The sequence below is a fragment of the Juglans microcarpa x Juglans regia genome, chromosome 7D (assembly GCF_004785595.1).
Source record: "Juglans microcarpa x Juglans regia isolate MS1-56 chromosome 7D, Jm3101_v1.0, whole genome shotgun sequence".
NCBI lineage: Eukaryota > Viridiplantae > Streptophyta > Magnoliopsida > Fagales > Juglandaceae > Juglans > Juglans microcarpa x Juglans regia.
The window spans coordinates 1,609,957-1,633,762 of record NC_054606.1 but is presented as its reverse complement, the minus strand read 5'-3'; the positions used below and the strand labels follow the sequence as shown (position 1 = coordinate 1,633,762).

At 32.3% G+C, this 23,806-nt stretch overlaps 1 protein-coding gene and 1 non-coding gene across 2 annotated transcripts; both read left to right on the top strand.

The window, feature by feature from the left end:
- Positions 1-11,742: 11,742 nt before the first annotated feature.
- Positions 11,743-11,816, top strand: TRNAV-CAC. The gene has a single exon. It is a non-coding gene; the product is annotated as a tRNA-Val (tRNA).
- Positions 11,817-19,384: 7,568 nt separating this feature from the next.
- On the top strand, positions 19,385-20,965 carry LOC121238416 (AT-hook motif nuclear-localized protein 23-like). The gene has a single exon (XM_041135262.1). It carries the CDS (start codon positions 19,862-19,864, stop codon positions 20,696-20,698), a length of 837 nt encoding a protein of 278 aa, XP_040991196.1. The 5' UTR covers positions 19,385-19,861; the 3' UTR covers positions 20,699-20,965.
- Positions 20,966-23,806: the final 2,841 nt, after the last annotated feature.

Here is a 23,806-nt window from a genome sequence, read left to right as displayed (position 1 = left end):
GTCATTTTCAAATTAATCATGAATGTCGTATGTCTGGGAGTGTAGAGAGAGATATCACGTGGAACTAATTTGAGGCGGCAGTACTGGCTGGTTATTTGTTTTTTTACGAGTATTGTCTGTTTTAAAAATTTTAACTGATGTTGGAGTTTTCTGCAGGTGTAGTACCGTACATTGAACGCATGTGAGGCGTAGCAATAAAACTAGCAATTTCTATTATTATTATTTTTTTAATTTTATTGTAATTTTTTTATTTAATAATTAACAAAATAACTATTAATAAAATTGTATATTTTTTAAATTTTTTTCTCAAAGATATTAAAAAAATATTTAAAAGAAAATAAAAATAAATAAAAATATTAAGAATAATAAAATAATGATAAAAGTATTCTAATTCTATCATTACCCATAAAAGTAGCGCCAAGCCGAAGTAATGGTGGTGCTCTGTACTCTTACAAAAAGTTGAAAGACATGAAACCTTAGTGATAGGCGTCAACTCATAAATTAAAGCTCGAAAGTGATCAGAAAGAAATAAATGGCTTTCAAACAAAGCTGCAGGAGAGAACCACGACCCCCACTAACGTGTTGCAGAGATGATAGATGGAGAGTTGCATATAGATCTATCTCTCTTCAGCTTTTCAGGGCCCAGAGTCCTTCCAAAATCACAACAAGCTTTCATGGGAATATAATATACAGAGTAATGATATATTCATAATATTTTATATAATATATTATATAATAATATATTAAATGATAGATATTTTAATAAAATTATATTATTTTTATAAAATATTTTATAAAAATACTATTCATTTAACACATTATTATACAATGTATTATACAAAATGTTGTAAGTAAATCATTTTCCTAATATATATTTATTTATATGGTTTGCAAGATCGATATATTTTTGGAAAATTCTTCTTATAAGTGAGTTTATATATTAAATCTTGTATTAATATTGGCGTGTAAGATATTTGTTTAATAAAATAATATAAATTGAGATAGAAGATCTTTTTCTTTTTTTATTTATTTATTTTTCAATAAAAAAAATTATGTCAACGTTGATACACGATTTAGTGTGCCAAATTGCTAATACTTAGTATGGTTCGATCATTTATAGGTACATGAATATATGACATGCACATTGCTGGGAACCTCATTGTTGTCTAGATAATATGATAGAATAATTCTATTTGTCATCTCCACACATCACACTTAATTTTTTTTTTTTTAACAAATATATAATATATAGATGAGATCAAGTAGAATAATTTAATTAGTTTAAAAAAATAAAATAAAATGATAAAAAATAACTTTAAAATATGTAAAGTATGTTGTAATATTGGAAGGATATCCTATCATCATTGGTTTCTTTCAGAACAAAATGGCCAGCACGAGTACGTAATTAATATTGAGATCTGCGACTTTATTGCTTTCGAATAATTGTGATGGACTCGGGGATTGTCAGGAATATACCCATTTTTATTTGGAAAAATCCAAATCCATTATGGGGAAAAGAAGCTACTTTAATTTTTTTGTTCTTTCTTTTTTTTCATTTGTTTCTGTTGTTGCATGCATGGTTGGAATGCAGGAATATTAGTTAAAGTAATTTTATATACAATTGTAAAGTATATAAGTATTGTATAGTTATTTTAAAAATAAATAAATTTATTATTAAAATTTTTTTCATATAGATATCGTATTTATTCAATCTTTTAAAAATGATTACACACTATTTACATATTCACGATTGTAACTATCATTTATCAATTAATTTTTTATTTTATTTTATTTTTTTTGGCGAGGTTAATAATATATTAGGTTGAGGCCATAAATCCCACATACTTTTAATGTCATTGATGATCGATGGTCATTAATGGAATGGTAGCTGTGGACTACGTAGTACTGATCAATGCATGAGTAGTACATTCTCTTTATTTGACTGATCCAATGATGTTGTATTAATTACATGCATATAATTCATTTTTCTTATTATTTTTCATATTTTCCATGGAGATCAACAATTATTTAAAATTAATTTTAATTCAGTCAAACTATATCAATTATCAACTAATTGATTGAAAAATAAGTTACAAAATAATAGTTAAAATATCATTATTTTATTGTATTTGGAGATATAATATATATATATATATATATATATAGTTGAAAGGGTCCAATTGTAACGAAGTGATCAAACTTGGAAATTAACTTGAGATTTCTATACTAATCCACCGGAAGTTGCATTGCAAGTTTCTATATATAAGCTAGCCATGATTCTTATTTAAAAAAAGAAAAAAAGAAAATAAAAGATGAAAATTATGATCAGGTGGTTCTGAAACGCACGTGTTTTGGTGGACTGGTGGTTTTCCAGGTGGACTACTAGCTAGTTGCAGTCTGTCAGATCCATAGGAAGTGATGTTTCAACATTGAATAATTGGTAAAAGGAAGATGTCGAGCACAATTATTGATAGCATGACCACTTTTTATGGACCATTTGTCTAATTATCGATCATCATGGGACCTCTTCATCAATCAATCTTCATGTTTTGTGCATCACTACTTTCTTCACTCTTTACTATATACCATACATTAATATATATATATATATATATATATATATATATACACACACATATACACACGCCTCTAAATTAGTAGGTGGCCTGCTTCAACTTTGAACCTTTTGGATCCAATAGCTGTGAATTTTTTTCCCTCTTTTTCGGCTTTTGTATTTTTAATTTAAATCCATAGCTGTATACAAGTACTGATCTTGGTACGTAAGACTCCAACAAGAGACATATATACATATATATATATTGCATTTGAAAAAATCTATTCATCATCTCAACTCCCATCATCTTCTCATCATCCCATTATGTGGCATTAAATTATAGGTTTACAAGTGAAATGTAATAAATAATTTCAATCACTTAATGCCACATCATAAGATGATGAAAGGATGATAGAAGTTAGGATGATAAGTAACATTATTAATTACATTTAGAAAGACGCGAAGACAATAATATTGTCGATGCCTCTTCAGACTCGCGAGGGATGCATCAAATTATTGTAAGGGTATTCTCACAATATTATCATGACGCAAATTAATGATCTATTCCATCAACAATATATTTCATTTAAGTTGTCAAATGTTATTTCATTTGTTTTATTTTATTAGAATTGTTATAGTTATAAAGAAATTTCATAAAAATAAATTTATAAACTGACGTGATTTCATATGATACGTTAGATCTATTTTATAATAAAAATAATTTTACAATCTAATATATCACATCAAACTATATCAGTTTATAATTTTACTTTAGTCTCCTCTTAATTGAACTACAAATCAATACGATCTAAATATTTGACATTTTCTATGATTTTCAATTGTGGGATACTAGGTAATATGTATGCATGATTTAAAGAGCATCGTCTCCAAAAAAAGCTTAGAATTATGTCCAAAATCTTTCTTATTTTGTTTCCTACACTTGGCAGGGAACGAATCCTTTACAAACATAACTTTAGGATGAACTATATAATTTTTAAGCCGTGAAACATGCATGAAGAACTTTATGCAATGATTCGATAAATATTGCATCCAATTACCTTTTTTCCACAAGGAAATTTCTGGCACACTTTCGCAAAAGCTGCATGCAACTTTAATGCTTGGGTTCCAATTATTTTTATTGTCATTCGTATCAGCACGTCCCATCTATATGTACTTGAAGATTCGAGGTCCGAATATATATTTTAAAAAAAGTAATGTCAGATGCATGCACCATACTACCATGCTAGCGCACTCGTTTTAGTCAAATTTATTATTAAAAAAAATTATTATTTTTTTTTTTACACAAATCTTAAATTTATTTTTATTTTTTAAAAATGTAAGATTTTAAAAAAAGATATTTTTTCACAATACTTTACATAATTATATTTTTAATAAAATATATTTTATAAAATAATTTATAAAATAACATCATTTCATAAAATTATTTTTATTTTAAAATATTATTGTGAAATACATTATCCAATATGATGCGCGTTTAATTATTGTTGTTTGGTTTGTATGTGTAATCACGCATAAGCAGCCATTGATCAATGATAAGATAAGTAGGATTTCTCCCTTTGTGCGTAAGCATGGAAGCTGTACATTTGTCGCTTACACACACATATATCCCTTACGGATAGTGCTACAATTACTACTCAAACATCTCGATTGAACTTCCCGCTATATGTGGCATGCTATTTGTTTTAAAATCATTTTATTAGGAAAAAAAAATTTTATCTCTTGCCCAACATCCTCCCTTCCCTTGCTCCTCATTTTGTCTTCAGAAGTGAAAATTCCAAACCCGACGTAAATATATGAAGGAGCTATGAACGAAATTATCCGAAAATAGATTTATCCATCAACTAAAAGGAGATATGAAGGAAATTATCTACTTTTAGGTCATGCTTTCAAAGTCCATTGACACCCAAGTAGTGAGATTATTTCAAAATATTGATTATCACATTACTTTACATATAAAGAAAATTATGCAAAGTTGTTGATTTGCAACACACACAACTAAATTATAAACTGGAAAAATTAATTTTCTTATGTTGGGAGGGAGATGGATAGCCATCAGCTAGCTATTCATGTATTGATCTATTAAGGCCAACTATCTGATACCCAGACCCAGTTATCAAGGCTAATGACACCATCAAGCTGGGCTTGGAAGCCAACAAAATTGTATCTTTTCATCAACTTTGATGTTGGGAATGCTGTCATGGTGACTGGTGGAAGAAACAGGGGTCGTGTTGGAATAATTACGAACAGGGAGAAGCAAAAGGAAATTTACTGGGACATTGGCGTGAAAATGGTGAGTCGACGGAAGCTTGAAGGGGAGGCGACAAAATGGCTTCGACGGAAGGGTGGGTTTCTCGAACTGGGATGGAGACTTGAAGGGAAGGCGACAGAAAGGGTGGGTTTCTCGAACTGGGATGGAGGCTTGAAGGGAAGGCGATGAGAAGGGTGGGTTTCTCAAAATGGGTATCTTTGGCCTTCTGATGGATGGAGGCTTGAAGACGAACTGGTTTCTCTTTGGCGGGATGGATTTTTCTGGCTTGAAGATGAACTATTTCTGGGTTTCTCTCGGTGCGAGCACGGGATGTGTTTCTCTTGTTTATGGGTTCGTTTATTAATGAAGACTCAGAAGGTTGAAGACGAAATGGTGCGAGCACGGGATGGGTTTCTTAGAAGGTTGAAGATGAAATGGTAGATGCTGGATGAGTTTCTCAGAAGATTGAAGACGAAATGGTGGGTGCGAGAATTTGAAGACGAAATGGTGCAGGATGGGTTCGTTTATTGAAGACAAAGAAGGAAGGTTGAAGATGAAATGCTCAACATGCGGTTTTAATTTTTAAACACTTACAACATGGCATTCCACGTCAAGCGGGAAGGGGGAACGGGAAGGGAGAGCGGGGCGCATAGCATTTTCCATTCCTTATATATACATGTACTATAAATCGCTTACACACGCATATGAATAAGAATAATAGTATATTTGTTTGACATTTTCTATTTCGCTATTGCTTATATTTGATTGTTATTACAGTTATATTCCTAAATGCTCAGTACAAAATTAATATATATATATATATAATCATTGAAGCATGTTTTAAAATAAAGATTATTATATAAAATGATATTATTTTTATAAAAATATTTCTCATTCAAAATATATAATTATATAAAAGATTATAAAAAAAAAATCTGTATATCACTTTCCTTGCTACAAAAACGAATTACTACGTGCATCCGAATAAGAGACATGAACAATTAAATTATGTTTACACAACTAGTTAAATCATTGTTTATAGCTCAGCTTGTTTATGTACATGCACATGAAGAAATTCGTTTTTTTTTTTTTTTTTTTCATTTATGATGTACTTTGGGTTAGGGAATATTGATGCAATTACAGATAACTATTTTTATTTAATAATTTGTGGTTTTAGGTCAGACATTGATTAGTGGACACATGTGGAATGTTATCACTCCACGTATGAGAGAGAGAGAGAGAGAGAGAGAGAGAGAGAGAGAGAGAGAGAGAGAGAGGGGGATCGAGATCAGATTTAATATTGCCTTGGAGGAGGGAAAAAAAAAAAAATAAGGAGGACTTAAGGAGGACTTGGAATGATTGAAGTTAGATAATCACGTGATATAATAGAACATTGGTAGATGGGAGAAAAGTTAGCATCATATGATCTCATCTTTGTATTTGCATCGTACGTAACGCAAATTGTCACATGCATGGAAATATTTCGATTCTGAGGAATTTTTTAAGTTTGAGAACAATAATATTCAATATTAGTGGCTGGGGGATAGGTCAGTACGCATGATGGGCTCGCTCTAATTCCTTTGTACATGCATCGCATTTTAATTAATTAGTTCAATATTATAAAAGAGATTTTGATGAAATGTAATGGTTAAAATTATTAGAATTAGGGGAAAAAACAAACAGACAATTAGGAAATACTATTTTTGTGTATTGAAGAATAATGCATGTCACGCCCAGAGATCATCTGCCAACCCAAAAGAGGCCAATGTAAATGTACAAAGTATCATAACATGAGGGCTAGGGATAAGAGGTAGTCAAGTGATAATCAGTACCTCAAGAGTAATAATATATGATGCCAAAGTGGTGATCGATCAGAGAGAGAGAGAGAGAGAGAGTTGGATTATCATTATATATACATTATTTGAAAACAAGAGGTCGTTTAATGGGTCACAAATGACATATTATATGGTAAATTAATTTGATTTGTACAAGAAATTTAAAATTAAAATTTTCTATAAACTATTCATATGATCTTGTCAACGGTCTAGATGATATGTTTCCACTTACAAAAATAATATATATATACATACACACACATGACACATGACACACACATGCATGACACTAAACTTTTTCTAGCTACGTGTCATATTCCCCTTATAATAATAAGAGAAACCCCCAAGAAATTTCAGAACTGATCAATCACCACTTTGACATGCACTTTCAACGATCTTAATTTACTGGTTTTATTAAATTTAAAGAGATAATCAACAGTGCCTTTATAAGATTATCGCTATTGATTGATAATATTATAGCTAGGTTATTTGGTGGTCAAGAATAAGGACAGCTTATACGTTGTGTCTACCTCTAGAAGATCATCTCAATCCATTTTTTGGACATAATTTCTTGGAACAAAGGAATAGATGGCTGCTTGTCCGCGTGGACAGGTCTTCAGGGAGATCTACTGGCGGCCTGGGAATATTTGCCCTGATCCAGCTGCATGCATCTTTGGCTTGATTGTTCATAAGTGATTATATATATAAAGATTTAATTATTATTCGAAGGAAAACACTCAACCAGTTTCAAATGGTTTCTCAGAAACTCCCAAAACCACTTTATGGAGTTTCCTGATAGCAAGCTGGTTTTTGGATTCGTGTATTAGGTTTGCCTACCTAAGAAAGGGACCTCGGATTTGGACATAATATATTTGGAAGCATTCGCCATGAGTTTAAGCTTTTATTAGTATGATCTTATCGGTTTGTATATAATAATCTAATAAATATTAGAGTCCTTTTTCTTTTTTTTTTTTCTTTAGTCGAGGGAGGGGGTTTCAAACTTCATACCTCCATTTTGAAAGTTAGAAGTTATGTCAATCAAGTTACAGGCTTTTAGCAATATTAAAATCTTTTTACGTACAAAGTCAGGGTAGAATGAAGGGTGTGCCTTTTACAGCAACTTACAAGTATAATTTTTAATAAAATAAAATTTTTATGTTTTTGATAAATTATCTAAACAGGTGAAAATAGACTACTAGAATCATTTGAGCTTGAGGTTTGATTGATCAGGCAATACTTTTCTTACTCAGAAATAAAATAAAGTTGATCAAGATGTGATCGTAAATATCGATCTTTCATTTATGAGAAAGACGTAACATAACTAGGTGGGAAACAAAAATATAATAAATGAAAGTTACTGACCCTCTGCTTCACAACAAGTGGGAAGGTTATATCATATGACAGCGTCAGGAGAATGGAGATGTCTACCTACGCGTAACATGATTAAACTAGCTAGGTCAATGTCTAATTGCAAAACAAAAGTAACACGACATGCCTAGCTAAGATCGAACATAATTTCCAAGGCATATACCGATTGCATCAAAACATGGACCTATGTGAGATGCTTGGTGACCGAATTCTATCATCCATAAGACGAGTAATTTTATTTATCATTCATTTAATTATCAGTATTTAACCAATACTATATGTGATATCGAATAATTAAAAAATTATTTGTTATTTGTCAATTATTGAATACTATATCAAAAAATAAATAATAGTGGAATTTTTCATAGACCGGGTGCATGTTTTGAGCAATTTTATTTTGGATAAAAAAAAAGGTTAGAATTTTGAAGAGAGGAGAAAATATAAGTGTTGGTTGTTTTGGACAAGAGAAATGCTTTAGTCACAAAAAGATTTTACAAAATTAAGCATGTATGTAATTTCACAAATTAACGTCATGACTTGATATGATATGTTAGATTGTAAAATTATTTTTATTATAAAATAGATCTAATATACTATATCAAGCCACGCCAACTTAGATTATAAGATTATTTTTTTAAAATTTCTTTGTGACTGTTGATGTGGTCGGATGTTGACGGAGAGCCGAGGCACACACATTAACAGCAAATCCAATAATGTTAATGACATCAATTATATAAACTTTATAAATCTTAAGAGGCTCTAAGAGCACTAGCATTGGACTCATCAAATTTATTTTCAAATTTTGATAAAAAGTACATGTTTTTAATATATCTAAAACTTCCTTATCCATAACTTCACATTGGATTAGTTATTGAATTCATCAAAATAGTAATATAATATAATTTTTTTAATAATAATATTTTATTTTATTTTCATGTTTTATAATTACACTAATCATAGGTTAATTAATAATTTAATTTGATTCTTACATTATTATTATAAGACGGTTAGAGATTAAAAATGAATAAAAAATAGATTTGATGAGTGAACAGTAACCCTTCAAATTTAAAGAAATATATCCATATATTATAGTTCAAAGTTTCACACTTATCTCTTTAGTTAATTAATAATGCAGTTTTCTTTTGATAAAATTTATCATATTTTATATTTGATTAGACTTTTGATGAAGTCAATGTCAATACTCTAATAAAAAAGAAAAATAAAAAAATAAAAAGGTGAACAACGACAACCGAGGGAAATTTAACACGGAAAGTCACGTGTACGTACGTACTCTGTAGCCTGTTGGGGTCAGAAAGAAGGGACAATGTTATACGGCCCGTTTTTGCATACTGTGGCTCACAGTCCTTGTAGCCAACACTGACCTGACCAACACTGCCGGGTGCCGCACGTGAATGCAGTTCGGCGCAGCCCAGCTCTATTAACTAAATTTGGCAAACTGTCCGTGCCAACGGTAAAAAAATTTAGAATAATGATATATGCGTAATTCCATATATAATTGTAAAATATGTAAATATTGTGTAATCGATTTGAAAAATAGTAGAGTTTATGATTAAAAAATTAATTTTTTTATATAAGACTCATGTTTTATTTAATTTTTTTAAAGTAATTACGTGATGATTGCATAATTCATAATTACAAATATCTTTTTTTATGATATATTCTGCTCATTATCTTCATATTATACATTATATATAATTTTTTAATTTTTAATTTTTAATTTTTTTTTCTTATCAAATATGTGAAATATGGATAATGAGTATAAGAATTTAACTATTTTAAGAATTATAAAATTAAATAAATTAAAAAAAGACTTGTAGTGTGTGGAAATGATGAATAACAAAATTCTTTTAACTAGTAAAAATTTTCTACAGGCTTTTTGTAAAATGTATAAATCTTGTACATGACATTACTTTTTTTATTTATATTAAAAATTATAATTGAATTAGTATTAAAAATGTTCTTTTTATAATTTAAAAATATAATATTAATAATGTAAGATCACAAGTGTAATATCTCTAAAAACATATATAAATCTAATTATTATGCTTAGTTATACGTTTGGCAATATTAAAATGAGAAAAGCTAAACCCACGAGGATCCGGTATAATTTTTTTTTAATTTTTTTTTATTTAGTGATTAAAGAAGTGTTTTTTTAATGGTGTGATTTTTTAAAAATATTTAAAAATATGAAAAGATAAATAAAAAAAATAAAATGATCTTGTCCGGCGCATTCTCGTGCCGGTGGGTGTTGCACTGCTCCCTTAAAATAAAGGGGTCGTGGGCTGAAAAAAACGATTTAAAAAATATAGTGGTGGATAATTAGACAAGTGACAACGGATGGACAACAGATAGAAGACAATACAAGAAAAAGAAATGATGTGCACCATGCTCATGTCCATACCAAAAATAAAACAAAAACATGAAGGTATCAATAATGATTTGACAAAAGGTTCTTGAATTGAGCTGGCAAAATAAATTCTCGATCGAACATTGTTGGATTTATTCAATAATTTCGACAAGATATATATAGCTAGCTAGGTGTGACTCTGAGAAAACAAGAGACATGATCATATATATATATATATATCAAAAAATAAGTATTTTTAATATTTTTTTACAATGAAAAAAATTATTTGTGATGAAAATAGATTTATTTTAGTTAAGAATAATCATTTTGTTAAAAATAATTAATCGTAAATAAATAATTTTCTTATAGTAAATTTATATATATATATATATATATATTGTAATTATCATCGATCATCATGGAGCTTTGCAATAATGTAAAATTATTGAGTCCCAACTCATGCATGCATGCATGCATGGATCAAGTAGTAGTGTCGCCTTTAGGCAGGCAGAAGAGACTAGAGAGCCACATTTATACAATGTTATACATACAGTACCCATGCACAATCCACAACACCGCGATCGATCATAATGACTTGTTGGAGTTATCTGATGATGATCTGTCTCGTGTTTTTCTATGACGATCTCTTTCTCTGACTTTCGTCTTCATCCCAACAGATACCCACCATGCACGCATGCAGAAGCACTCCTACTTTCGTCACCCATATCTGTTGTTCTCTCTGCCCAATAAAACCTTAAACCGCCATATGCTTCTTATAATTAAGGCGGTGGCCGGTTCTTTATAAAAACAGAAACATCATGGTCGACGCATTGATCGGCATGTCAAAGCCTCACAGGTCCTAGCTAGCTAGGTTTCTTCCTGATCATGGGCTCGGTAGATGGTCTTCTATTATGTTGATCATGCCGCTTGCACGTTAATAACAATGACAATGAGTATTTATAATGAATTATCTGGGTAAAAATGACTATTAATTGTGACGAAAATATATTTATTTTAATAAAAAATAGTCATTTTTATAAAAAATAACTGGTTATAAATAAACAATTTTCTTATAGCGTTGTACATTATTCTAAGAATCTTATTAATTTGATTAAAACTAAAATTGAACTTTTAAGAATTTTGTCATAGAATTACGTACGTACGTACTGCTAATATAATATAATAAAGGATCCTGATCTCATACGTGTGTAATGAGACATTGTCAACGTTTGGAAAAAATCTTGTTCAATCCTTCCAAAAGCAACCCAGTTCTAGGTAATGTAAAATGAGATCTTTGAATCCTAAATTATTGTGTTTAAAAATGTTTTTTCACGTTTCATCCCCAAGTGTCTGGGTGGTGTAGTTGGTTATCACGCTAGTCTCACACACTAGAGGTCCCCGGTTCGAACCCGGGCTCAGACATCTTGATTTCTTTGTTTTTTATTATAGTTCATTTCACTGGTGCGTTCCTTATTGAGTAGATGGATGCTATAAGATACGAGGAGGTATGAATGGTTTGGATCTTGTCAAGTGGACAGCTCACAGCGCTGCAACTTGGGCTAAAACAACGGATCGGAACACTTGGTTTGTAATTAGATCCAGGACTTTTTCAGATGGGCTTTGTATTTAGAAACTCAGCACATTTTCTTAGTCCAGCCAACTCATTTTTTTCTTTTTTTTACGGGTGGGTTGATCTTTTCCATGATTGGTTAAACAAACGATGAGAACGGCTAGAAACTATAATATTATCATCGTCTCATATTTATGTTCATATGATATTATTAATTTTTAAATAATATTTTATTCAAGAGCCGTTGATGGTGACATTTCAATACAGTAAGATGTGATTGTAATATATATAATATAACTCAAAATTATAAATATAGAAACCATAATCAACAAAAAGTACTACTCTTACAAACACACACATATATAACGACCACATGAATCTGCAGTCTAGTGTTATCTTGCCCATATATATATATATATATATATATATAACACTGCCCATATATGATCAAGATCATAGGTATATATTCATTATTTCCTGCATTTATTTTGGCAACAATCAAGTGCTGCAATTAAATACAATGAGGCCAGAAAGTCAGATTATCGATCAGTAGTACGTACTACGTACTTTGATACTGAAGAAAAGATATCATGAGTATTATCGTTGGAAAATGAAACTAGTTAATTTGCTCCTCCAAAGTGCCCTCACTTTGCTTATAATGTAAAGAAAAATTTTTTTTATCAGTCATTATTCATTATCCCACATCTTATATTTTATAAAAAATATCTCATATCTTATGAAAAAGTTATAAATATAGGATATAAGAATGAATAATAGCTGATGCATAGTTAAGGTCAGCTCAATGGTAAGACCATTTAAGCCATTGCCTAAGGGCGCCCCTACCCTATGTAAGGCCTCCAAAAATAAAAATGAGGTATTTTTTTTTGAAAAAAAATAAAAACCATTTCATTAAATAAAATTTTAATTAATTTTTATAGTTTTCAATGTGTGCAAGGCCATACTAAATTTAATATTTAATATACAATGAATTTTTTTTATAAGTAATACAATGAATGATTTATATTTTAAATAATATTTTTAAGATCTTGCTAAATTGAGGCACAAAATCTGCATTGATACCTCATTTTAATTTTTAGTAAATATAAATTTACAAAAAATGTATTTATAGATTTTAAATAAAATCTCATTTTACTATAAAGTTTGAAAATATTCTATATAATAATTTATATTTTATTTTATTATAATTATGAATGACTCACTTAGATCTCGCCTTAGACCTTAATTTGTATTGAGCCCATAGTAAATCTCTAGTGCAAAAGTACTTTATTTATTTATCATTATTTTAATGCTAGTTTTCCCTATCCCAAAATGGCCACACTTTGGCCCTAGCGTGAAATGTGTTTTTTTCTTAATATTTAAAAAACAAATTGTACTAACAATCACTCTGGAGGCTAGGCTTGCAACCCAAGCTCAAACAGTCGGGTTTATACCCAAACCGACCCGCAATGTTCTGGGCTAGAACTCAACCCGATCCGACCCGACCCGACCAAAATAAAAGCAGGTCGAACCCGTATGACCCGATAAATCTTCCCTTTTCACGGTACTGTACCTTTTTCGAAGGAAGAAAAGCCATGAAAGACCAACAGCCTCGACAGCGATGAGATACGAACTTGAAGCAAATTGTGGATTTTGTATACATATCGAAACCAAAAGCCATGAAAGACCAACAGCCTCGACAGCGATGAGATACGCATGAGGTACAAATTAGATTTCTTGGTGGAATCGGTAAAACAGTTCTTTGTTTATGTGTGCGTGTGAGATGGGCCCTTTGATTTTCGAATCCATCCTCCAGTGGCAAGTAATGTAAAAAATTACCTTTTGTAAGAAGCGATTGGCGACTTGCTCACAATGTGACAAAGGCATGAAAAGATTCAAGAAATGCAGAAAATCTGACACTGTCGGCTCTCAGAGAACCCACATCGGACTCAATCCATGGAAAGTTGTATAAGGCTCAGAGACCATCACTCGTAACTAAGCATGAATATCTGCGTTTTACTTTGGGCGAGTTGGAGAACTGAAGATGAGAATGGTTTACGGACGGGTTGAAATAAAAATACAAACCCGTTAACTAGTCGGGTTGGAGACCCGATCATATAAAAACCCGTCAAAATCAGGTCGGTCGGGCTACTTTAGACGGGTTCATCTGACTTTCGGATTATTTGCACAGCCCTACTGGAGGCAGAGTAGTAAATTCCATATGCGCATTATAATCTTTTAGGTTGTCTTGAATATTGATTGTCGTGGCAGATCATCATGTATGCATGGAAATGTTGCAGAGCTGCTGGAATTAATAACGTCCATGTAATTTATCAATTACATGCTATTTGTCTGCTTAATCATGAAGTTTATTGTGAAATCAAATATACTTATACTCACATCTTGCAATGAAAAAAATCCAGTGACTTACAAGCTTTTTTCTTTTTCTTCTTTTTTTTTTTAATTTTTTTAGAAGAGCCAATAGCCACTCACATAGTAGCCCTATTCCAATTTTATTAAAAAAACTCTCACTTCTGGCAGATGAATACTGTGGTAACAAAAAAAGGACATTTGGGATTAACAAAATATCCATTAAAAATCCCAAGCATCAAACCAACTAATAAAATAAAACAAACCTATACCCAGACCAACATAAAACTATATAAACATGCCTAATATAAGCCGTACCCATCTTGTCCAATCTATATAACCCTTTAATAACTCTAGGAAGTTGAGAACTATTTGTAAACAACTTATTCCTCCCCATGACACCCTGTCTAGCCAACGCATTTGCCTCTTTATTTCCTTCCCTATACAAATGCTTTATTGAAAAATCTACTCCCTCTAATAAGCCATTAAGCTTCTCTAAAAAATCTCACAAATACCATAAAGGACATTTACGAGATCTTATCCAATTCATTACAATATTCGAATCACATTCAATGTCAATACTATTAAAACCCATCCGTTTACAAAAATTTATTCCTTCCAACACCCCTCTCAATTCAGCTTCATTATTAGTACAAGAACCAAAACATTTTGAAAAACCAAAGATAATCAAACCTGTATAGTCCGATCTAAGGACACCCCCTCCACCAGCTGGCCCTGGATTCCCAAAGCTACTCCCATCCACATTGAGATTCAAACGCCCTTGTCTCTATTTTTGCCATCTCACAACTTGCGCATTTTTTTCTCAGCAATCTGCACTTCCAAGTTATTCAACACCCAAGCATCTGCATCATTCAAATGCTCCATAACAACCATGTTCTTACTCAACACCCCCACCCAATGCTTAATAGAGAACCAAACCTCTGCACTACTGTCTAATTTCCCCTCCATTCTAGCCACATATCTCATTCTCCACAACCTCCACACTACCAAATAAGGAATCAACCCCATCAAAGTCCTCAACTGGGAGTACCTGAAAGCTTTATTAAACCAAATCTGGACTCCTTCTTTCCAGCTTTGGTGCCTAAGGAATGGCACACCAACTTCCACCGAAACCTTCCTCCATACTTTAGTAGCAAAATCTCCCATATTCAATACATGCTTGAGATCTTCTATATTTCTCAATTGGCAACAATCACATGCCAATGCAAGAGACACCCCTACCCTTCTCACCTTTTCATTCACACTTAAACACTTAAAAGCTGCTTTCCACATACATATAGCAATTTTCTTTGGCAACCATTTGTTCCAAACCCACTTAGCCCATTCAAACCTTGGTGCTCTAAGTCTAATAACATCCCATGCCGATTTTGTATTGAAACAACCATTTTTTTCCAGGAGCCATAAGAGTGTATCCGATGAACTTCTAAGATTACCAACTCTTTCCATCACCTCTTCATCTTTATTAATACCCATCAGCCTTTGTAAATTTTCAACATCCCACACATTATTAAGTACCAACTCCTTTATTCTAATATGGGAATGTTCACCTTCTGAAATTTCTGAAAACAACGGACCTGAATCCAAAACATTATCATACAACAATCGTACTTTCCTTTCCCTGACCCTCCACTTAGACTTGTTTAATAGCTCAGGCATACACTGCAGTATTTTCCTTAAAAAAGAAGAGTCCGAACCATGTGCCTTACAAATAGCCAGATGCCCTCCTTTAACATACTTTGCTCTGAAAAATCTTGCTCATAGTGAATTTTGTGTTAATAACTGCCAACCAAACTTCATAAATAAAGACCTTTGCACTTCCGAAATATCCTTTACTCTTATACCACCTCCTCTACATGAACACACAACTTCCTCCAAGCCTCCCATTTCATTTTACCTTTCCCATCAATTACTCCCCAGAAAAAGTGTTAAACATACCTTGTATCTTTTTTTATCACCATCTTTGGTTCATTTAAAACAGCTAACAAATGCAATATCATGCTCGAAAGCACATGTCTTAACAACACTAGTCGACCTCCTTGAGACAATAGTCTACTTTTCCAGCCCTCAATTTTCTTATTAATTTTGAATTAAAGAGTCAAAATGACAACCCTTTAATTTACCTTCCACAATTGACACTCCCAAGTAAGTAAACGGAAATTTACCTTCAAGAAAACCAGTCTCATGTAGCAATTCACCCTTCCGTTGAGCACCCAACTTCTTTGAGAAAAAAATAGCTGATTTAGCCTTATATATTCACCCTTTGGCCAGTCCAGCTTTCATACTCCTTTAGCACCTCCATTAAATGTCAAACAGATTTTTTGCAAGCATTAGCAAAAATAACGATATCGTCCGCATACAATAAATGAGATATAATAGGACCACCACTTGGATGTGCAAACGGTAAAATACACTTCTCTGTCATCTTCTTGTTAACCAATCTAGAAAGAATTTCTTCCATGATAATAAAAATGTACGGGGACGACGGATCCCCCCACCTCAAACCCCTTTTAGACTTGAAGAAACTCCTATAAGTGCCATGCATCATAACAGAAAATCATAGAGTAGAAATGCAGTTCTGAATCAACTTACAAAAGCAATCTGGAAAACCAAGAGCATGAAAATTCTGATCTATCACCTGCCACTCCACTTTATCATACGCTTTACTTATGTCAAGTTTTAACATAATGTTACCACCTCTCACCCGCCTATGTAATAGTTTCAACATCTCTTGAGTAAGTGTTACATTTTCAAAGATACTCCTACCTTTCACAAAAGCACCTTGTTAAGGTGATATTAAATTCCCAATCACCAAAGATAGCTTAATTGAGAAACAAGAAGCCTCATTTAATTAGAAAAATATATTATCAAGTCGGTATGTAGAGTATACTTAGCTAGTAAAGTATTTTTTTTTTTTTTTTTGCTAAATCAGTGGTTGGAGATTAAACCGGCCACGTCAACTAGGTACGTACTGTCGAGACTTTTAATATGGATTTTTATATATATATATTATATAATTGAATGTCTCTACTTAGAATTGGAACGTCTTTGAGACGTTCGATGCATGGTTGAATATGGTATTTGATAAAAATATGAAAGGAATTAATAATAAATAAAATAAGAGTTAATAGAAAGAAAAGAAAATAACTTTATTATAAGGTGGTTCATTATTAGAGGCTAATTACGTCAACTTACCACCAAACCCTAGAAGCTACATCGATCTTTGCATAGAAAGCATGTTAAGGACAAAATCGGTGTCAAACGTACAAGTGCTAACAATATTAATTAACGTCTCAAGTATTTTTTTTTTGGTTTGTTGACCCATATGCATGCCAACCTGGCCTATTTGAATGTGAGAGGAGATCATGTTGGAGAGCGCAGGATCATTGTTGAGAAGAATTTTCATTTTCAATATATATAGATGATCATGATCAAGTTACGTACGTACGTTTTGTATTGGTTAATTCATTAGAGATGACCCATTAAAGAACTCAATGTTAAGATATAATAAACTAAATAAAAAATTCACTTCTTCACTCCAACTTAAACTTTTAGAAAAAATGTTGATTTCATATAATATGAGAACAAAATTCCTGAGTTCGGCCTATGATTATATAGATTCTAGCTAATTTAATTAAATATTCCACGTGTTAGGCACACTAAAGTATCAAATTTCACATTAGGTCTTGTTTGGATTCACAAAATATTTCAACTTATTTAATCTAATCATTATAATTTTTTCAAATTCCTAAACAAAATATAATAAACAATTCAACTTTTTCAAATCTCAAAATAAAAAAAATATTAAAAATTAATATTCTAGTAAGATTTTATTCAACTTTCAATTTTCATATATAATCTCATCTCATCTCATCTCAACTAGCTAACTATTCAAACTGTCCCTTACCTTAATTAATTTGGCGAACCTAATTTCAAATCTCTTGTAAGATAATCATATATAGCTTTTGTAAAACCGAACTTGTTGGCATAAACCATGTTCTATATTGGACTCTGATTTTCTCGACTCAATTGGTGATATAATCAAGATATAAGAAGAAGAGTACGAGAAGAGAAGAGGGCCCCCGGGAGGGGTGGGGCCGGGTGAGGGTTGTGATTGATAATAACTCTTGATCAGCTTAGTGGTGAATATTATATATATATATATATAATATAAGCAATTTTTAATCGGCAAAATTACATTGATTTCTGTTTTGTATACTGGTACTTATTCTTTTGTCCTTTGTATATTTTTTCCACTTAAATAATTATTTTTAATTATTTTTTGTTTTTGGGACAATGTTGGTCGCTCAGTGGCTTAGTGCCCTTGTTCCATGCTTGTCGATTAATGGGGCGTTTTTCGAGCTATTAATTTTTTAAACAAATAGAAAGTAAAGTTACTTTTCTTTATGCGAGCACCTACCTATATCATTAGACCAACCAAAAGCTAGCCAATGGTTGGGGCATCAAATCTAAGACTATAATCCATCTTAGAAAAAGAAAAGATAGAGTGCTCATGAATGGGGACCATGATCAATATTGCATATTCTATGTTTTTCTTTCGTGACATGCACATTTAATTGTGTGAATGATTTAACATCTCTCTCTCTCTCTCTCTATCTCAAGATTAACTCTAATAGTATATTATTAAACTTCTATTACGTACAGTGGAAATTATGATGAAACCCAATAATAAAGTAACACATGAGATGATCATATATTGTTTGTAAATCCAGATTATAAAAAGACCATTGGGTCGCAAAGTTTTCGCATACACGTGCTTGTGCTGGTTTTGATCAGCTTAATTATAATTTACTTTTGTTTTATTATCATCGACGAGCTAGATAGCTAGCTAGGCTGTGTCATAATTTACTAATTAAATTAATTAATAGTATAATCAAAACGAAGTAAATCATCTTTCACCTCATTAATGTCTTTCGGTACGGATTGAGTTATATATATCGATACAGCATAAAACGAGGATAACTCACTCACTCACTCTCTCTCTCACTCTGTCTCCCCCTCTCCCCATCCCCTTTTCATGGCCGGATTAAAAAAAATGTTTTAAATCTTTAACTTTCTTTTTGGTGTTGGGGCAAGATTAATACCTATCCAATAGATCCAGCCATCCTCGGGCGGGCATGGAAATATATATTATAGATCAAACCTAATCAACCCATGTTTTAGTACTTTATGAAAAGCTCATTAGAAAACTAAAAGTAAATTATACTCGTAATCTTTGATAATTTTATACACAAGCTTACTAATTTGTTGGTCCACAGAATTATGGCTGCCTGCATCACTTTTGTCCCTTTCCTGATCTTCCCTTCAGCTTCCCTTCTCTTTCTCCGCACTTGATTCCCTATTTTTTTTTTTCTATTCGTTCTAGGGTTTGAATTATTAGAGCCTTTCACTAGCTTCCTTAAAGAATCATAAAATAATGAACTATTATTTTTAGTTTCCCTTATTTTTCTATATTTTTTTCCTTTGTTTTCTGTTTGCTTTAGCTCTGTGTATGGCTGGCTTAGACTTGGGCTCAGCTTCTCGCTTTGTTCAACAGCTTCATCAACGCCCTGACCTTCACCTGCAAGGGCCATCCGACGATGATGACAACGACCAGAACCAAGACAATAGCGTCCCACAAGAGCTTGAGCGGGTTAACCCTAACCCAGGTCCAGGCGATGTTGTCGTGGGTCGCCGGGCTAGGGGTCGGCCCGCGGGTTCAAAAAACAAGCCTAAACCACCCGTGATCATCACCAGGGAGAGCGCCAACACTCTCCGAGCTCATATCTTGGAAGTAAGCAGTGGCTCCGACGTGTTTGAGTCCGTGGCCATGTATGCACGGAAGCGTCAGCGTGGGATCTGTGTGTTGAGCGGTAGCGGCACCGTCTCCAACGTCTGCTTGCGGCAGCCTTCGGCAGCTGGTGCAGTCGTCAAACTGCACGGCCGGTTCGAGATATTGTCTCTGTCGGGCTCTTTTCTTCCTCCGCCGGCGCCGCCCGGTGCGACGAACCTGACCATATTTTTGGCAGGCGGGCAGGGACAGGTAGTAGGAGGGAACGTTGTGGGAGCTCTGATTGCAGCCGGGCCAGTCATCGTTATCGCCTCGTCGTTCACTAACGTGGCGTATGAGAGACTGCCCTTGGATGAGGAACAGGAACCATTGCAGCTGCAACAACCAGTCTCACAGTCGTCCGGTGGTGGCAGCGGTGGAGGCGGTGGCGGAGTGAGCAACCCATTTTCGGACCCGTCTTCGGGGCTTCCTTTCTTCAATCCGCCGCTCAACATGGCGAATGGTCAGTTACCTGTTGATGGTTGGGCTGGGAACTCAGGTGGCAGGACGCCTTTTTAATTGACCTTTTGTGGTCAGAAATTAAGGTTAGGGCACATCTCAGCTTAGACTTGATCAATGTCTGCGTACGCACTTAATTCCTCTCTTGTTTAATTACGTTTGGTAATGTTGTAAACTTAATTTGTTCTCTGAATTCTGAGATTCTTCTGAGCTACTACTTGATCTGTATGAAATTCCGCCTCCTTTACTTAACTAGCTAGTAATTCAGTCAGTAGTTTGAGCACATATATCATGTCTCGATCATATGAAGGAGGAGTACTAATTAGAATGATCAATAACCTATATATATATATATATATATATATATATGATATCTAGGCTTCCTTCAATCTATATATGGGGTTAAGAAAAATGAATGAATTTATCCATTGACTGTTCTTGATCATGAGTATTATATTGGTTATGAAGTACTTGTACGTCCTTAATTAAATTAAACTCATTTAAGATATATATATATATATATATATATGCATGATATATAATATACATGGTTTCATTTCAACCGAAGGATAAGTACTAGTACTGGTTATCATGTGATGATCTTGTCCATAGCTTTTATTAATTAAATCAACAACTATATATATATATGGTGGTAATAATATATAAATTAATGACATTGCTGACCTACTAATTTGATTGACCTTCATCTCTTTGATCTTAAATTCTAGCTAGCTAGCAAGCTAGGCAGTTACTAATAATTATATTTTGGAAGTCTTTTCGTTTTTTTTGTTTTCCCTGGCAATTAGAACTCATAGATTCCGTGATCATTATTTCCATAAATCGAGTAGTACTACTAGGGTTTGCTGTTGGAGCATTTATTGTAATAATTGGATCATATTCTCTCTAATTATAAGCTAGCTAGGTTAATAATTTTTCCACATGATCATTTGATCGATGCATGGTTTCTTTGATATATATATATATATATATATATATATATATATATATTTATATGTAGTCACGACTCATCCCCTAGATCATCACAATTAAGCCAATATTTTCCTGATCTTGCTTGTTATCTTGAAGAAATTTAGGGCGAGCAATTAGCTAGTTAGCTTGCAATATGGTTGAATAATTGCTAGACGTCAAGTATACCAGTCTACAATCATCAAGTCACTTCTCTCTCGTACGTACGTAATGACTAATTAATCGCTATTCGCTAGTGTGGAATTGGATCTTAGACAATATATTATATTTAAAAGCTATGAGAACTTTGAAGAAATGCTTGTAGAATATTGCTGGTGTACGTTTTAGTTGATAAGCTAACTTTGAAGAAAAAGGATTTAGTACAACCTTTAGTTTCTTATGACCTTATAGATAAGATCACGTCAATTAGATTCTTAAAGGAAGGAAGAAAAATTTATAATATATTCAAACATATTTAACCTACAAACATTTATAAGGTCATAGCATAAAGACAAGTAAAACACTTATCTAGAAGCTGCAAGCTCATGATATGTGCATATATCGTTTCAATTAACCGTGAGAGAAATGGTTTGACGTGATCTGTAATACCTTGGACTTTCTCATGACATGCCGCCTTTATATCTTCTTCTTTTTTTTTTTTTTTTTTCATCCTCTATATAAATATAACCAAACTTAGTTCATTTCAATTTGTCACATGTACGTGTATATATATTCACATTGAATAATTTGTTAGTACTTCATCATCCTTGTTCGCTGTTTCTACTGATGATTCAGCCGGAGAATTCATGTCTTCATGTATCGATTGATCTTGGAGCATCTAACTAGAGAAAAATAGCCCAAAGCTTTATGAACACAGCTAAAATTTATAGATGGATTCTCTCTCTTCTCATGCTCCTTTTCATACGATCATCATGTGTTTCATGTTTTACACATTTAGTGATGATCACCATCTCCAAATTATATATATATATACTGGTTCATGTGAACTTTCCGGCCAGTTTTTTATTTTCTTGATCTGGTTCTAGTACTGATCATAGATTCTTTTTTTTTAATCATAATCACCAAATCAAACAAATTAAGTTCATGTACTCTTTCTAAGAAATTCTTGGTGCATAAAAGAATTACAAAAAATTATCTTAATTAGTAACTGACGTATATATATATATATATATATAATATATTAATATATATAGTTCAATGTGGTACAGTATATTATTTAATTAAGCCTTTTTATTGTAATATAAAGTTGACATGTCTCTTCAAATTACGTTAGTTGACAAGTTTTTTTCTTTTTTTCTGTTTTTTATTGTAATTTTCATTGTAGTCTTAACATGACTAGTCAATTTGCAAATGAATCTGATAATCGTTTGAATTAATGGAATGATTCTTCCTAGTTTCCACTTTATTTTAGATCGCCATTGCAAAACAGAACATCAAAGCATTATTATATATGCATTGGTGTAAATCTATGATATATATTCACCCTTTTATTTTTTTCCTATCCTTTTATTTTTTTTCCTATCTATTAATATAATTACCTGGATTTTATTTATATGTCTCTTAAAGCACTTCTCCCACGACCTTATTGGCGTGACTCAAAAAATGTCTTGCCTGGCCTTTTCCAATTTGATATAAAAACCATCCAGCATTAATCACCCCGGACAGCTATGTATGTGCATATATATATATATATATATATATATATAATAGCCTGGATAGGGATTTTTGCAGGGAGCGACCGATCGACCATGCACTTACAAGAAAATTTCAGAAAGCTAGCTGGCTGGCTATATGTTATTTTTCAGATCATCATGATCTTATATATGGACTAATCGATGTTCATGATTTAACTCTCCTTATAAGCATCATATGTAGTATTTTGCATATATTAATGTTGTTTTATATTCCAATTGATTAATGTAAGAAAAAAATGGGAATAATTAATCCTGAAATAATTGAAGTGACAAAACTCTTCAAGTATCACCCAGTACTCTTGATCATGAACTACCATGCACGTCCCATCTACATTACAGATCATGGGCATATTGAATTAAAATTGGGAGCATTCCCTCTTAAGTGGTAACCTAGCTGTCTCCACGATCTTTTGTGCAGGTCTCTTGATTAACTTCTTTACTCTTTGTTGATTCAGTTGGTAATTTAGCATCACCAGCTTTCTCGGTG

Bases quoted from the DNA above. Each gene is read 5' to 3' on its own strand.
- LOC121238416 (XM_041135262.1), top strand. From the start codon at position 19,862: ATGGCTGGCTTAGACTTGGGCTCAGCTTCTCGCTTTGTTCAACAGCTT.